The following is a 17716-nucleotide window of genomic DNA, read 5'->3' on the forward strand; positions in this document are numbered from 1 at the left end:
TCCTTGGCATTCTAGCTGTCAGTTTGTCCAGATTCTCAGGTGACATTTCACCCCATGCTTCCTGTAACACATGCCATAGATGTGGCTGTCTTGTCGGGCACTTCTCACGCACCTTACAGTCTAGCTGATCCCACAGAAGCTCAATGGGGTTAAGATTCATAACACTCTTTTCCAATTATCTGTTGTCCAATGTCTGTGTTTCTTTGCCCACTCTAACCTTTTCTTTTTGTATTTCTGTTTCAAAAGTGGCTTTTTCTTTTCAACTCTTCTTATAAGGCCTGCACCCCTGAGTCTTCTCTTTGCTGTTGTACATGAAACTGGTGTTGAGCGGGTAGAATTCAATGAAGCTGTCAGCTGAGGACATGTGAGGTGTCTATTCCTCAAACTAGAGACTCTGATGTACTTATCCTCTTGTTTAGTTGTACATCTGGCCTTCCACATCTCTTTCTGTCCTTGTTAGAGCCAGTTGTCCTTTGTCTTTGAAGACTGTAGTGTACATCTTTGTATGAAATCTTCAGTTTTTTTGTGCAATTTTAAGCATTGTATAGCCTTCATTCCTCAAAACAATGATTGACTGATGAGTTTCTAGAGAAAGCTGTTTCTTTTTTGCCATTTTTGACCTAATATTGACCTTAAGACATGCCAGTCTATCGCATACTGTGGCAACTCAAAAACAAACACAAAGACAATGTTAAGCTTCATTTAACGAACAAAAAACCCTAACCCTAACCTTTATCCTATGAAAGAGCCATGGAGGTTGTTATCGAAGTAAATAAAAGAATCTCTGCAAACACAACAGTGCTGCCCTGTCATAATGATGGAGAAAGGACCTCTTAAAACTATTAAAAGAACAAAACAAGCCCAGGTGGTACTTGTGATAGAAACCATGTATTTTTCAGCCTATGTAAGACGCATTTTAATTATCACAGAAGCATGTCAAGTCTTAACTGTCACCAAAATGCAGAATGAGATGCTTTTCTTTGCAAGTGCTCTTCATGTGGAGTTCAAAGCGGCACTGGGGTTGACGCCCTGACACGAATCATGATTGCTGTAGATAAGTTGATAGCCACAGTCTACCAGCTGATTGTGGAAGATGAGAGTTTAAGAGATTTAATGCCCATTGCAATGAAAATGCAACCTATGGGGCAATTAGTTCTTTCAATTAGTAAATTTCCCAGTTAGACTTTGGGAAACATTTAATGTTACTTAAATTGGTGCTATTTTAGTGCATTTCTATCTTTATACTGTGAAAGGCTTTGTTTGGAAAATGTTAATAAAGCATTATATTGTTAAATTTGGTGTTGCTTTCTTTCCTAAGATGGAAATAAATGCATTTCGACAGGAAAAGAAGTGTATGTAGTGTCAAATTTCAGCACTTTCGAAATCTGTGATTATTCACGATTTTAAAAAAAAAATTACAAAAATGTGATTAATTGCGATTTAAAAATTTGAATCGACTGACGGCACTAATTCAGATATAATCAAAAATGTTTAAAAAATAAACTTTTTTTTAAATCCTAAAAATGCATAAAAAGGTTGTCTTTTAGGGTTAGGGTTTCTCTGTAGTACATATCTTTATATGAAACAATAAAAGTCTGTTATCTCCTCATATAGTTAGTATGGTAAGTGTGGGGAATATGTAAGAATTTGACGGCATATCTTTTGGAACTATTGACTTCCGGTCACGCATGGTTTCACTGAGGTCCTCCCTGTAGTTCCTCATCCATAAATCAATTTTTCTATGTGTCTGAAATAGTGGTGATGTCATCACATCAGGGCAGAGGTCATCTCTGGACAACCGAGCTGTCATAAACACATCAATCGCTTGTGGTCCACGTTTCTTGTCTCTATTTCTTTCTTGTGTTGCATCTGTGGTCACCTGTCACATCTGCATTAGTCAGGAGGCCGGTCGCTGATGTCTTGATTAGCTCAGTCACAGTGCCACAGGGGCATTAGCTAGCTTTATGTCTCCCAGACGTCCCATTCTAATCCTCCCAACCATGTGTGTAGGAATGTATGAGTGTGTGTGTGTTGTGTATGGTCGGAAACGGGGGTGCAGCACCTTCCTGATTTTAATTTCACACCCCAGTAACCACCGCTGTTGACGGATGAGTATCCCAGACACCCAAGAGGAGGTTGCAGTGAGTGAGAGACAGAGAGAGAGAAAGGGAGGGTGGAAGGAGGGATCAGGTCAGGTTTTCCCCTTTTTTGGTTGGTTATCCATAACCATTCTGTTCCTGTTGCCTGCCAGAATCGAAATTGTGCGTGTGCATGTCGTGATCTCATGCAATCGTTGCGCTATCACCACTTTCGCCACACGTGTGCATGTACTTGGCATTCAGGCGAGTAGGGATGACATCATCCAAGCTGTGCTAATTGGCTGGTTTAGTTTGGGCGCCGATGGTGACAGGTGGGCCAGACGGGGATCGCGGTATAAATCGCATCTTCAGCAGGTGCGCTCAGGAAAGCACGCATTCCAGACATCTCCATTTAACACTTCCTCGCTCAGTGAGAGGATGTCCCGCGTTTCATGGCAGAGGCGACTGGAGGAAGAGGAGGTTCTTCAGCACATTTTAGAGCGCTGGGAGCAGAGCACGCTCCAAAATCATGAGGACCTAACAGTTGAGTTTCTCATTGTTTTCACTTTGCAGGGTTGCATGGTGTCAAGGTCGGAGTCTGATCGTTAATGTTTTATTTTGGTTAAAAAAATTTAACTCAAAACGTAGGTTTATATTCTTGATTATCTATACCTGCTAGAGTTCTTTTTCCATTGAATTCAGATTTTGAGTCATTTTTTTTTAAATTATATTTATTTACTTTATAATTTAATAATAATATTTATTATGTTGTTTTAATATTGTATTAATATTAATGTGTATCATGTTTTAGTTTGCGTTTTTCTTTTTGTTGTGAGGTCTTATTGACCTGGAGTGTTTGAAAAGTTAATTGGCTTCACATGCTTAACTGGCCATTTGTCTTGAGGTCAGACTGGTTGAACCTTTTTAAATGACCAGTCTATATCATTCAGTCTCCCATGGTTGCATCATTAAAATCCACAGGAGCCAATCTTAAGTCCGTTTCACTTTAGTGACCTGTCACCATGATGCCTGGCCCTCGAGGAATCCTGGCAATCTTCTTTTGACCGTATGCATGCTGGAAGCATCTCCTCTAAATTTCCTCTTAGGCAGTGTATGCTAAACCAAGACCTACATCTCACTCTTGTAACTTCTTTATGTCTATAGTGTATTTACTCAGTGCAGAGACTGTTTATTACTGCGTGTGTGCAGTTCACTGGTGATTTTATTACCTGGATAAATTATTCAGAGGCTGATTAGTCATCCCCTGGGGTGACTGTGCTGTCTGTCAGAGATGGCTCTATTACAGTCAGCACACTGTTTAACCATCTACTCTATCCCATTGATGAACTCTCCCCTTTCTCTTTTTTATGTACTGTCTGGACACTTCATTCACCCAAATCCATTTTTTTGGTCCTTAAGTAGATACAAAAGATTAATGACATTAGCGACTACTTTGAGACTGACAGCTTTTGAGTTTTTGACTGATTTTGAGCAAATAAAATTTTGAAAAATTGAGTTGGCTGTGTTCTGAAAAAAATATAGTGTGTTGCACACTGAATACTGAGCATACCATATATGCAAATAAGGCATACTATAAAAATATAAATTATAAGAATTATTTGTGAAATGCTTTATGATATGATAAATGTTTCAAACAATGACCTCACTACAGTACATTATCACATGGTCTCATGTTGTTGCATGTTCTCACTATGTTGCAGTTCAGCAAATACCGTCCAGTTATTATTTCAGAATTAAATATTTTTATTTTTTATTTTTTACATTCATTAAGTTTTTGGTAAAAATGTCCTAACCTTTGGCAGTCCAATCAAATATAGAGTCAAGAAAGATATTTTAGAAATCAATATTTATATCACTTGCAGTTAATTTGTCACTGTGGAAATGGAAGATCAGGTCAAATGCATTGAATTGTGGCATACAATATTCCACTTTGTGTGCTCAGGTTGTATACTACTAATTTTGGTGAATGCAGTATGTCATTTGGGTATTCCATGAATGCATGCTTCATACTATAGTTCAAGTAGTATGCCATTGTTAACATAAATTCTCTTCTCTGTTTCTTTCAAGGCTCATGAACGCTCAGAGAGTGTGGAGGTGACTTTTGTCACCCAGTTGGTGAAGAAGCTGATGATTGTCATCGCCCGGCCCGCCCGGCTACTGGAGTGTCTGGTAAGGACTGATATTTTAAAGGCCTCTATCTTCCATCCTTGATATTATTTTTGGCAAGACTTAAGAACATAGTTAATGAAGTACAATTTCAGTACCATTCAACTGAAATGCTAAATCTGCCAGGGGAAGTGTGATGAATCAAGGCTGCATTGTAGAGCTGCAAAATTGACAGTGATGGGTTTGATTTTTATTTTAAAAAAATCACTTTGTGGGTGATCTTTTAAAAAAGACAACAAAGCTACACATTTTCTTGTGGTCATTCCTGCCATAGATTAAGTTTGCTTTGGCAGTGTTTAATAAAACCACAGTACAGTTGACAAAAATGCACACATGCCAACACAGAAGTTCCTGAGGTTTCCACATTGAGCAGCAGAGCTCATGGTCATGGCCACATGTGTATTTTGAGTAATTTGGTGCAGTCAGCAGTATGACAACATACTGTGCAGCCCAGTGCTGATGGAGGACCAGCAGCTGAGAGAGGAAATCACCTGTTAATCTGTTCAATAAATGCCAAATACCTCATTGTGACACCAGGAGTCAAACCTGCCTTAACTAAGCACAAGATAAATATTCCAAACTGTTCTATAAATTAAAGACAGTGATTTTGGCACTTCTCTTTGTTCGCTTGTTTTTTTTTTCCATTAATGATTTAATTTTAAAACAGTTGTTTGTTTAATACAATAAGCATTGTTTCATTTGTGGATTGCCCTAAATGATTAGCTATAGGAGAGATCAAAAATATGTGTCCCATAACAAAAAAATATCTAAAAACAAAATGTTAAGAAAGGAGAAAAGACAGAAATATGATAATGTGATGATGATGAGTATTTGACTGGATCAAGGACCAAAGCTGCAACTGTTGTAACAGTGATCATTTAAAAGTTTGTCTTGAAATAAAATACTCTATGTATTAAGAGGGCTAAATAAACAAGTGCCAAAAAGTACCATGATATTACTATGGTTTTTGGACATGGTACCATGCAAATACTATTTTGTTTTTATTTTTTGTGAACATGTACCATGGTAATACGTCAAGTAATTTTTATTTGTATAGCGCTTTTCACAGAAAATCATGTTGTAATGTCTGTAATGTCTTAAACGTATTAAAGTCCCCGTTGAGCAGTTTCATTGAAAAACACAAAAACAAATAAAACATGGAATACCATGGCATTATTTGAAATACCTTGGACCATGTTATTACCATGATCTATGACTATGGTAATCATTCAATACCATTGCATAATAGTGGCATGGTTGTCACCTAATTCAAATAGTGGTTAGTTACTGCCTTGTGTTGATGTCATATATTTCTTTCAGCAGTGGTTTAATTCTCCCTGTGTCTATTGTAGGAGTTTGATCCAGAGGAGTTCTACCACCTGTTAGAGGCTGCTGAAGGTCATGCTAAAGAGGGTCAGGGCATCAAGTCCGACATCCCACGATACATCATCAGCCAGCTGGGCCTCACCAGGGACCCCCTTGAGGGTAAGAAACACTGACTAAAGTCATTGGTTTTAGATTCTTAGATCAGAAAGTAGAATAACATTTGTGTTATTGTGTTAACACCTGTCCATTTCCTTTTCTTGTTTCTCTCTGTGTTGCTCTAGAAATGGCCCAGCTGAGCAGTTATGATAGCGGTAACCCTGAAACACCAGAAACCGAGGAGTCCACAGAAGTGAGTAATAGAATTCTTCAGAGAAGTCTTCAATGACTCTATCGACTCCTATAGAAACATAAACTAAGACCATGTGCCTGTATTTGTGTGCAGAGTCGAGGAGCTGCCATACAGCCACCCCAGCCTCAACCCAAAACTAAAACCCCTCGTGAGGAAGACTTCGAGACCATTAAACTCATCAGTAATGGAGCTTATGGGTAAGACAACAGGATCCTACAGCTTCAAGAATGATTATAAATTCCCAGATGTTACACCTTTAGAATGCCATCATCTGCTTACTATCTATGACAAATTGTCAAAGGATAAAGGACAGTTAAGATGCTAAACTGTTCCACGTCTCTGTCCACTTAGGGCTGTGTTTCTGGTGAGGCATAAGGAGACCCGTCAGCGCTTTGCCATGAAGAAAATCAACAAGCAGAACCTGATCCTGAGGAACCAGATCCAGCAGGCCTTTGTGGAAAGAGACATCCTGACATTTGCTGAGAACCCTTTCGTTGTCAGCATGTTCTGTTCCTTCGAGACAAGGAGACATCTGTGCATGGTTATGGAGTATGTAGAGGGTAAGAAATACTCATCAAATGTGCATGGAGATTGTGTATGCTCATGGGATACACATTGAAGCTGTTTGTGTGTGTTTGTCTGAAGGTGGGGACTGCGCCACTCTGCTAAAGCACATTGGAGCTCTGCCTGTGGACATGGCACGCATGTACTTTGCTGAGACAGTTCTAGCACTGGAATACCTTCACAACTATGGCATTGTGCACAGAGACCTCAAACCTGACAAGTAAGTGCATTTAAACCAAGCTGTGCCTAAAAATGTGACCATATTAATGTAGGAATATTTAGCCTCCTATCCTTAATGTAAAAAGTATAGTTACTGTAGTTATCTCTATATTTCATCTTACTTTCAAAGAATAATAAAATATATGCTTCTTAGACTGTAATATAATTGGTAGACTCTGATACAAAGTTTCAGATGGATAAATTCAAATTCATTAATGTCAGACTAAGAAATTGCCTGCCTTTCTACAGTCTCCTGATAACATCAATGGGACATGTCAAACTGACAGACTTCGGCTTGTCTAAGATTGGATTAATGAGCTTAACAACTAATCTGTATGAAGGTCACATCGAAAAAGACGCCCGTGAATTTCTGGACAAACAGGTACATGTGTCTTCTGGGACATTATTTAGACTTTTTGCCTTATAATCTGGGATGATTATATATAAAATGAAACCCTGGACTTCTCAAAACTCTGCTTTTCTTAATCATGGTCTCATTCTTTCTCCAATCAGGTGTGTGGTACTCCTGAATACATAGCTCCAGAGGTCATTCTGAGGCAGGGCTATGGTAAGCCTGTGGACTGGTGGGCAATGGGTGTGATCTTGTATGAGTTTCTGGTGGGCTGTGCTCCCTTCTTTGGGGATACACCTGAGGAACTGTTTGGACAAGTCATCAGTGGTTAGTGTCATATAAAAATGAAAATACAAAAAGTCTGTATTACATGTAATAGAAAATTTCATTTCTGTTGCATGAAATGTGATATCAAATAACTTACTGGTGTTGTTATGGAAAGTCCCCTAAGAAATATGGTTTGTTTGGTTTTTTAGATGAGATAATCTGGCCAGAGGGCGATGAAGCTTTACCTACTGATGCTCAAGATCTCATCTCCAAACTACTGAGGCAAAACCCTCTGGAGCGTCTGGGAACAGGTCCGCTAGAATGCACACTCACACAGACACTCACTCCCCTTGATCTGTTCTTTGGTTTATTCTTAGAGGAGTGACTTGACTGATCTGCTGAGATTAATACTGTATGAATCAACCTGAACAAAAAATCTTGAAAAGGCTCTGCCTTTTTTTTTTAAGTGTTATCCCACAGCTGTTCTCTGAGAAATATTTGAAGAAATCTTCTCTCTCTCCCTCTCACAGGGAGTGCGTTTGAGGTGAAACAGCACCGGTTCTTCACTGATCTGGACTGGAATGGTCTTCTAAGGCAGAAGGCGGAATTTATCCCTCAGTTAGAGTCAGAGGATGACACTAGCTACTTTGACAGTACGTCTTCACAGCAGGGACTATAGTAGAGTAAAATTTATAACAAGACACACTTGCATTCTTCAGTATCTGCTACAGAGACACACCCCATGGAGTTACATTCGCTAAAACACAATTTGAGATTTTTCTCTCTCTTTTTGACCTTAGCACGCTCCGATCGGTATCATCATGTGGACTCTGAGGAAGAGGATGACACAAATGAAGATGACCATTTGGAGATCCGTCAGTTCTCCTCCTGCTCGCCACGATTCAGCAAGGTCTGAAGAAACAAACACTCAAACACACTTAAAGGAGGCAACAGCAATATGATAAAGATGTTCAATCAGTGTTCAATAAATGGTTACATTTATTAATAATAATTAGAATATTATAATAACTATTCATATGCCAAGTTGAAGCCACAATTAAATTAAGTGTATAAATGTCATTGCATTAGGCATTGTATTAGTTAATGTTATGAACTACACCTGTGCTTAATCTGCTAGGACACCTGTGTGAACCTGCGGGTAATTGATTTCATACATAAAAGTAATTGCAAAAATAGCTAAGAAAAACACTATCATTATCTGTTTGCAGATACCACTTGGTTTGATTTGTTGTTATCTAGTGCAATGAAATTCATACCATTTTAACACTTTTAATACTATTTATGGTAGCCAAGTAACCTAGCTAATTGGTGCATTAATGTAGACTTCAATTGATGTGCAGTTACAGGTGTGTGTGTATCGGCTATACAGCGGTTTTAAATGTGGCTCATTTAATAAAGATTTAGAGTTGTAACTATCTGTTATATTAGTTGCAATGAATGTGTACCTGTAAACGAATAAAAATGATACGGGTTATTATCAATATTGCTTGTTTCTCCCTCTTTACCTCTGGTTCTTCTTTTTAACTCTGTCCATCTCCATCTCCCTTTTAAACACTTTTGAAGAAATATTTAACAAAGTCAAATTTCTTTTAATTACTCTACTTTTTAATATATTTTAACTTGTTTTTTGCCATGAAAGTAGCATTGGAAGCTGGCATGGTGTAAAATCACTATCTAACTAACTAACTAACCATCTCCCTTTTATCTCTTTGTCTCTCCATGTCTTTGTCAATGTCCCTCTCTCAGGTGTATAGTAGTATGGAACGCTTGTCCTTACATGAAGAGAAGCGCACCCCTCCTCCCACTAAGCGCAGTCTGAGTGAAGAGGGAGGGGAGCGAATTGACAGTCTCAGTGGCCTGAAATCCCGAGACCGGAGCTGGCTGGTGGGCTCACCGGAGATGTGAGTGGAAAAACCTGAAATGATTCTGAACAGTAAATTAAACCGCTAAATAAAACCAAAAGGAATATGCATAGCAAGTCAAAAAATGACATGCGAAATCCATGATAAATGATCCATGATCCATTTTACTAAAATAATTATTTAAAACATGTTAAACCACAATGTGTACAAGTGCACAAAACAGGTTGAAGAGCGAAACAAAAGAAAAGCTTTTTATTTGTATTTTTTTACAATTAGATACTTTAAATGCATTTTAATGAATTTAAGTTAAGCTTTAAAGAAATATTTTCATGACCAAGAACATTTTTGGGAACAGAAGTTTATTTTGACTTTTCAATTGTAAAACATAGTATATGCTAATTCAGTTTCTGAAAAATGTCCTGTATTTGTCATACTGGAATGAATATGTTTGATCTCTTGCAGCCTACGGAAGCGGCTCTCTGTTTCCGAGTCCTCTCACACTGAAAGCGACTCCAGTCCGCCTCTAACAGTGCGTCGACGCTGTTGCTCAGCAATCATAGAAATGCCTCGATTCGCCATCTCCAGTGAAGAGGATGGGGGTGTGGCAGGCAGGAAGACCCCTATGAGGGGCCCTCGCATGGAAGATCTGCCCCAGTCCATACCAGAGCTCCCTGTAGAGAGAGAGCTGAGGCTGGATGAATCGCCCACCACACCAGGCTCCACATCCAGCCACATTAGCCAATCCACACTCACACGTCAGTACTTATTGAAATTACTCTGCTAATTATTATTTCTTCTAGCATTAGCCCAGGATTGTTCAACCTAACAAGCTGATTAAGACTTACATGTAGTAAAGTGTGAAGAGTTCTTTATGCATGTAAAACACTGGTATTATATCATAATGAATCTAGGGTTCTTACTGCCAGGGAAATCCTGGAAATATCAGGGAGTTTTAAAATTGTGTTTTCCAGGCCTGCAAAAAGACATGGAAATGAGTAAAATCTTGACAGTCATGGACATTTTTAAAAATAAATACACATTTTTCTAGAATCAAATTCATTTGTGTACCGAGTCTGAATTTGTATGGTTTTTAAAAATTCGTATCCATTAATTACAAACAAATGGAACAGTTTTGGAAAAGTTATGTAAATGAATTGGACAAAAGTGTAAGAACCCTGTGAATCATTTTGATAGCTTGGCATTTTTTGTGTACACATCACTGCTCATGTATCACCTCTGTTTGTGTGTATATGTTCAGCGGGAAGCTTTGGTGATGTGTTAGATCGGGGCTCTCCTCGCTGCAGTGTTGAGGGTTCTGAAAACTCCACTCCTAAAGCTATCAGTGACCTTGCGGCCCGCAGAGCTCGCCATAGACTGCTGTCAGGAGACACCGAGAAACACACATCACGCCCACTCAACAAGGTCATCAAATCAGCCTCTGCCACCACCCTCTCACTCATGATCCCTACTGGTAAGTGCTCATGATTGGTCACCATGATTTGTTTTCCTGGATCAGTCACTTTTGTTGGTCCTGGATGAACTAGAAACATAGTCCATACATTTGTTTATCTCAACTTTAACTGTAAAATACCCCTACATATTTCCCTATCCTTATAAATAAAGTTGATAGAAATGTCGTGCCATGACCATCAAGGATGTGGCTAAATTAGTCACCACATTAGATTGGCTGTCTCTATCTTTTAGATGTAGTGTATAATGAATTATCACAGAGCATCTAACAGGTTAACAGAAAGAGCCATTTCTTTTTTCTTTTCGTTCAGATCACCATGGTGCCTCTCCTCTGGCCAGCCCGATGTCCCCTCACTCTCTGTCCTCCAACCCCTCATCACGTGACTCCTCACCCAGCCGAGACCTGTCCCCTGCCGTCTGCAACGTTAAACCCGCCATCGTCATCCACCGAGCCGGCAAGAAATACGGCTTTACCCTGCGTGCCATCAGGGTCTACATGGGTGACACAGACATTTATACCATGCACCACATGGTCTGGGTGAGTATGTCAGAGACCTACTTATACTTCAGTGATGCAGTTAGATTTAAAACCGCATGTGGTTATGAGTGGACAACTTGTGTGGCTTTGCAGCACGTGGAGGACGGGGGACCTGCCCATGAGGCTGGACTGAGAGAGGGAGATCTTATCACACATGTTAACGGAGAGCCTGTCCATGGACTTGTGCACACAGAAGTTGTAGAACTCATTCTCAAGGTTTTTACTCCCACGATCTGATGCATCTCATCATTTTTGATATTGTTGATAATATTCTAAGGATTCGTTTCTCTTCTCTTCTTTTTTTTTTTTTGCAGAGTGGCAGTAAGGTGTCTATCTCTGCTACACCCTTTGAGAATACTTCCATTAAGGTTGGCCCTGCGCGCAAAACCAGCTACAAATCCAAAATGGCCCGGCGCAATAAAAGAACCAAAACCAGAGAAGGACCAGACAGGTGAAGTCCAACATTTAGTTATCTAAATGTTTATATCCAACACAATTTATCCTAAGTTTAATTCCTGAGACTAACATGTTCTCTCCCAGTAACTGGCTATATCTTCTTGTTCACTGCAGTAAGAAGAGAAACTCGTTGTTCCGTAAGATCACTAAGCAGGCGACCCTTCTCCACACCAGTCGCAGTCTCTCTTCTCTGAACCGCTCAGTTTCATCTGGCGAGAGTGTCCCTGGGTCTCCCACGCACATGTCCCCTCGTTCACCGACACAGGGCTGTCGTTCCACACCTGACTCTGCCCACTCAGGTGCACTCTTCAACCTCCTCTCACAACAGTTTTCATAATAATACAATTTTACATTAATTGTATAAACACAATTTTTAAATTCCCTGTGATGACGTTGGTATCATGAAAAGGGGGAAATCAAAATAAATCAAGATAAATAGTTTTGCTGTTTAATTTCATTAATATTCACATTTCTTATGTGAGCTTAATCTCTAACCTATTACCTTCTTTTCTAATACAGTTGGTGGGAACTCATCCCAGAGTAGCTCTCCCAGCTCTAGTGTTCCAAACTCTCCTGCCAGTTCTGGTCAGATCAGGCCCAGCTCCTTGCATGGTCTGGCCCCCAAACTGCAGCGCCAATATCGCTCCCCTCGCCGCAAGTCTGCAGGCAATATCCCCTTATCCCCACTGGCTCGCACACCATCCCCCACCCCTCAGAGTACTTCCCCCCAGCGCTCTCCTTCGCCTCTGCCAAGCCACACACTCATCACTTCTTCAATAGGCCAGTCCTTCCCTGTCAAACTCCACTCTTCGCCTCCACTAGTAAGACAGATATCCCGGCCAAAGAGTGCAGACCCTCCTCGCTCGCCTCTGCTCAAACGTGTCCAATCGGCAGAGAAACTTGCTTCTTCTCTTTCTTCATCATCATCTTCTCCCTCTCCCTCCTCTGCTACTGATAAAAAGCTGCCAGTAGGTGCCAGCCGCAAACACAGTCTTGATACCTCACATTCAGAGTTTAAAAAGGAGATGCTGCAGCGAGACCTTAGTCTGCAGAGCCTGCAGGAGTCTACCAGTGAGACTCTACTGGTAGGACGAGTGTCTCATGCAGAAAAGGGCAGCCTGCAGAAGGGTTCAGTTCGCAAACTGGGCCGACAAGATAGTTCTGAGTCTGGAACTGGAAGTCTGGGACTTGTTTCTGGGAAGAGTAAACTAAAAGACAAGCTGTCTGCCATACGCCAGGATCGTGCTGAACGCCGTGAGTCTCTTCAGAAGCAGGATGCTATCCATGAGGTGGACTCCTCAGAGGACGAGACAGACGAAGGCTCAGAAGACAGCCAGGATGGACGCAGGACAAGCTATGTTCCTCCTAGCCATATCCTGCGGCCCAGTACTGTAATGGCCTCCCCCCATACCATCAGGAGGGGACCAGCAGCTCCACCAACACTAGGCCTGGTACCCTCCACTTGCGCACCCCCAAACTCACCTGAGCCCAGCAGAGGACTGCATGTACAAAGCCAAATTACCACTCAAACTTCAACCACAGCACCAATGCAAACTGCGGCCAAGGCCCCAGAACAGAATCACACAAAACCCTTAACATCTACTGCAACCCAGGACTCCTGTTCAACACTAGCTGGAGACTTGAGGAAGGGAGAATCAAGGCCACAGGACTCTCAATCCAGTGTTAGACCTTCTCCACCTCAGCCCAGCCCTCTATCCAGCACCTTCTCAACCCACGGCAGCGCCTTTACCGCCGTTAGCAAAGACCCATTTGTCAAACCCACCACACCTCCTTTGGATCGGAGGACCCCCAAAACTTCTGAGCCTAAGTCCAAAACTAGTAGCACTGCTTCAGTGGTAGCTAGGGATACCCCTGTTGCTACCACACCGACTGGAGGCATCACCAAGGAGATGAAGGAGGCTGACAACCGCAGGCAGGCTGCAGCTGCCGCTGCCACAGCCTCTGCATCCACTGCCTCTGAGAGCGGAATGGACAAAGTTGTATCTCAACTAGCCACTGTGGCAAAGAGCGTGCTGGGCCCTGTCAAACTCAACATCCCAGGAACTAAAGAGGCCCTGGATCGGACAAAGGATCAGCATCCCGAGTCAAATGCCACCCACCCAAAAATAAAAGAGCATCGTCTGGAACATCCTGATTCTACTGACCGTTTGTGTCAATCTGCTGGTTCTGGCTCCCAGTCTCCGCGGTTGACTAAATCTCCCTCTAAACAAACACCTTCCAAACTTGAGCCAGCCTCAACTTCTCAAAGGTCTGTAGAGGTTCCAGGGACCTTCAAAAGTCCTACTCCAAACTCTCAAGCTGGGGAAGAGCAACAGGACCGACCAGGGACTTTGCAAAGCAGCACCGCACCAAGGTCTAGGTCTGAAGCTCAGTCACAGGCCCAGGCAAAACCCAGTTCCACTATGTCACAAGACAAATCCAACAAGCCAACGTAGCAGCACTGCAGAAAAATCTGTTTTATCCAGCTAATTTAGCTTGCCTATTAACGGACAAATACACATTGTAACAGGGCAGTTTCATGTCAGTATCCTAGTGAAAAGATTGAAGGGAAGATAAGAGGGGGGGAAGAGAAAGAGGTGTTTACAGATAAACCAACAGTTTCATTTCAGAATGTATTATGCTCTGCCATTTACAAAATAATTGAGGCTGTGTAATTGTTCTGAATTTCTTGTTACTTCTTTTAAGCATTTTTTTTCTCTGCCTCTAGAAAATCTGGAGAAATACATGCCCACATACAGTATATTACCTCTTCATACTATCTCTGTATTATTTTAAAGATCTTCTCTGTTGTAGGTATTGTTGTGTCTTAAAGCAACACTTTAAAATTTCACTTGTATGTCTCAGTGCTATTCATCTTTGGAAGAAAATATATTGCAGCAATAAGATTAGCATATGCCGAGCAATTTTTACAAACACTAAGTTAATATCATTGCACCCATAGTTTATAAAGACAAAACAAACTGCATTTTCCACCCCTCACTTGCACTTGTGTTGGTTTTCAGGAAATTGGATGTATAATGTGGTAGAATGATGGCCATTAGTTGCATAAATTATACCCTAAAGAGCAATTAGTTTGCACATCATAATTTCTAGATCAAGTGTGTGGTTTTGTCCTTTTATTTTCAGGGGGTTCAGCAGTTTTCAAAATGTCAAGCAGGCCATTGTTTTTACTTTGCTTATTTTATTTACAGTCATTTTAATATCTGGACCAATTTGCTGTCTCCGTTTATTTGTTTACCTCTGTTTTTAAAAGGCAGACTTGTACCTGGAATGTATATGTATGTGTCCCTGTGTACAGAAAAGCATGTCTGAGTGCATGTTTACGTGGGTCCTTACAGTATATAATGAATATTAAAAAAAGTCTGTTCTTTGTTAGTTTTATGGCCTACGCAGTGGGAGGGTGTTTTTGATTAGTGTCCTATCTTTGTCATATCAGCTATGTCTGATTCAGACCTTTACGAGGCAAAGATGTATTTGCACAAACCATTTTTATTTTGTGTCATTAATATGAAAACCAATAAATACAGTATCCAATTAGATCCCAGGCTTGGTTGGGGTCTTGAGGGGTTTGACCAGTAAGTAGCCTGGGGTACCTTGTCAAATTATCCAGACATAATGATGTGATAACACCATAAAGTATTTAGAGTGTGTCAAGTGTAACCTGCTCCTGTGGAACCTACTGAGCTTATTCGTATTTTCAATTTATTTTGCATTTACAATCAAATAGCATAATGGTCTGTACTAAGTTCACCACCAATTTGTGAGCGTAGTTCAACACGTGCCCTTGTTACAAAAAAGACCTTGTTGCTCAGAACAAGTAATGCTATTTCCCACACACTCATGTGCTACTTATGATCCTGCCTTTATGGAAAATTTCTAGTATTATCTGTTAGTCTATATGACTAATAGTGACTGGAGTCACATGATGATCGTATGTACAGTTATGATATAACCTTACTAATGTTTTGTCCAGATGAAATGTGAATGGATGTCTTGAACATTTACGCTTCTTTATTGGAACCCAAAGGAATGGAGCTGTTGATAGCACTGTGGCCTGAAGCTTAATTCCTATTTAACCTAATTAACCTGGGCATCATGAGCAGTGAGACAATGCACTTGTAAAGAGAATGGTATTTGGTTAAAGTTGGAAATGCATCTGTGGACTGTCAGGTTCAAAACAAAATTCACTCGTGTCTAAAGAAAATCGATCAGTCTTACAATCAGTCGGTCTTACACCCCAGTGGCCAAGGCATAAATAAACAGTTTGTGTCCTTACAAAAGAAGACCAAATCATTATGTCCTCAAGGGATGACCTACTGTAAATCACTCCATAGGTAACATTTTCATACCTAGATTTAAAGCTTAGTCCCAGAGCTACAGAGAACTTGAAAATCTCATTTTAAACTGCATTTCTAGGGCTTATAGAACCTGCCCTTATATGTTTACATGTGTTATAACTTGAGAGATCATCTGTAAACGGTACACTAGTGTATTTTGTCTCAATGCCCAGACACATATTGTATCTTAGATTATGGTAGACCACTAGTGATCACTTATTTGGCTGGGCTCCATTACAGATTTTACAGTTAAAGGCATAGTTTACCCAAAAATTTAAATTCTGTCATCATTTACTCACCCTCATTTTTCTTTCTTCTGTGGAACACTAAAGGGTATGTTAGGAAGAATGTTAGCCTCAGTCACCCTTCACTTTAATTGTGTCATTGTTTCCATACAATGAAAGTGAATGGTGACTGAGGTAAACTATGACAGAATTTAAATCTTTTGGTGAACTCTCCCTTTAACACTCAAAACTGTCACATACTGTGTCTGCATTTTATTTTACACAATGACAAGCCTAATAATTTTGAAGAACGTGAATGCAATGAATTCATCTTTACTCCCTTTGCTAAAGTCAGTAGCTGCTCTGGGCTATGAAAGTGAGTGCGAACTGCCTTTTCACATACGTGAGGTGGATGATAATGATGCTTGGGCTATTTGTTGAGGTGAAGTCAGGTGTAAGAACGCCTGAGGTGGTCATCCATCAATGTCCCGCAACCACATGCCACCATGCATGCACTGGTGAAATGTAATCTCACACACACCGTCTAGAGCAAATTCACCCACCACATCTTAGCTCTGGCATAGCTCAGCTCTTTATGAAAGAAACCCTTTGCAACATACACATTTACTTACATCTTCCCACTATTAATATACATATACACTCATCAGCCACTAAGTCCAACTACTGCCCTCTCAACATATCTGTGTGTGTGTGTGCGTGTTAGATCCAAATGGCAGCACAGATGGCTCACTTTTATGTAGATATGTTAAGTCTAGTATTCTGAGTGTTTACTATAAAAATAATTGAAGTTAAATGGTGCAGTGGCCACTGCCTTAGACATGACACATAGCTGGAATGGGACAATGTGTATTTTAAGAGTTTACATTCACATAAAGTTGTGATGGAGTCAATGGTGATACTATGGAGTTGTGGATGTAGGACACTGTTCATGTGTCCATCATGCTTTGTCTTCTAAGGCTAAAGGAGATGTGGCATGGTTGTGCAGACACAAATGAGTAAAAATGGGCAAAAATGTAAAAAAAAAAAAAAGAACTGCTAGAGTTAAACCAGTGCAATATCTTACAGTTTTCTATTGTGGTAAGACGCATGTTTGTTGTTAATCCTTCCTTATGAAAAATAAAGATTTTTTAAGGAAATCGGCTCGTTGTATTTATTTATTGAGTGCAAACATTTGGCTCATATATTGCTATTGCTTAATATACATTGCTATTAACATAAAAGTGTTACATTGAGCAGAGCTGACTGACTTTTATTATTATTTTTGTTTTAAATCAGTGGTTCTCAACTTTTTTAACTCCAAGGTCCCCAACTGTCCAAGACAATATTCAAAAATACATTAAATTAAATGATAAAGATACCATTTTAAGCAGCCAACGATATTAACAGTGCCGCAATACAAAATTATAGTAGTAAACCTGCATAAT

General features: G+C 40.2%; 1 protein-coding gene across 3 annotated transcripts in view; it reads left to right on the top strand.

Annotated features, from left to right (window-relative positions):
- LOC127446657 (microtubule-associated serine/threonine-protein kinase 2-like) overlaps positions 1-17428 on the top strand; it is a 222902-nt gene extending 205474 nt beyond the window's left edge. For all 3 annotated transcript variants that reach the window (XM_051707768.1, XM_051707766.1, XM_051707767.1), the window contains 19 exons: positions 4167-4268; positions 5618-5750; positions 5873-5940; positions 6034-6137; positions 6292-6500; positions 6586-6724; positions 6973-7105; positions 7237-7402; positions 7552-7653; positions 7873-7995; positions 8143-8252; positions 9110-9264; positions 9688-9980; positions 10484-10696; positions 11007-11233; positions 11327-11449; positions 11548-11684; positions 11804-11988; positions 12209-17428. In XM_051707768.1, coding sequence (XP_051563728.1) covers positions 4167-4268; positions 5618-5750; positions 5873-5940; positions 6034-6137; positions 6292-6500; positions 6586-6724; positions 6973-7105; positions 7237-7402; positions 7552-7653; positions 7873-7995; positions 8143-8252; positions 9110-9264; positions 9688-9980; positions 10484-10696; positions 11007-11233; positions 11327-11449; positions 11548-11684; positions 11804-11988; positions 12209-14145 — 4659 coding nt within the window. In that variant the 3' untranslated portion in view covers positions 14146-17428. The remainder of the gene's footprint in view (positions 1-4166; positions 4269-5617; positions 5751-5872; positions 5941-6033; positions 6138-6291; positions 6501-6585; positions 6725-6972; positions 7106-7236; positions 7403-7551; positions 7654-7872; positions 7996-8142; positions 8253-9109; positions 9265-9687; positions 9981-10483; positions 10697-11006; positions 11234-11326; positions 11450-11547; positions 11685-11803; positions 11989-12208) is intronic.
- Positions 17429-17716: the final 288 nt, after the last annotated feature.

The sequence above is a fragment of the Myxocyprinus asiaticus genome, chromosome 9 (genome assembly GCF_019703515.2).
Source record: "Myxocyprinus asiaticus isolate MX2 ecotype Aquarium Trade chromosome 9, UBuf_Myxa_2, whole genome shotgun sequence".
In the NCBI taxonomy this organism is placed as follows: domain Eukaryota; kingdom Metazoa; phylum Chordata; class Actinopteri; order Cypriniformes; family Catostomidae; genus Myxocyprinus; species Myxocyprinus asiaticus.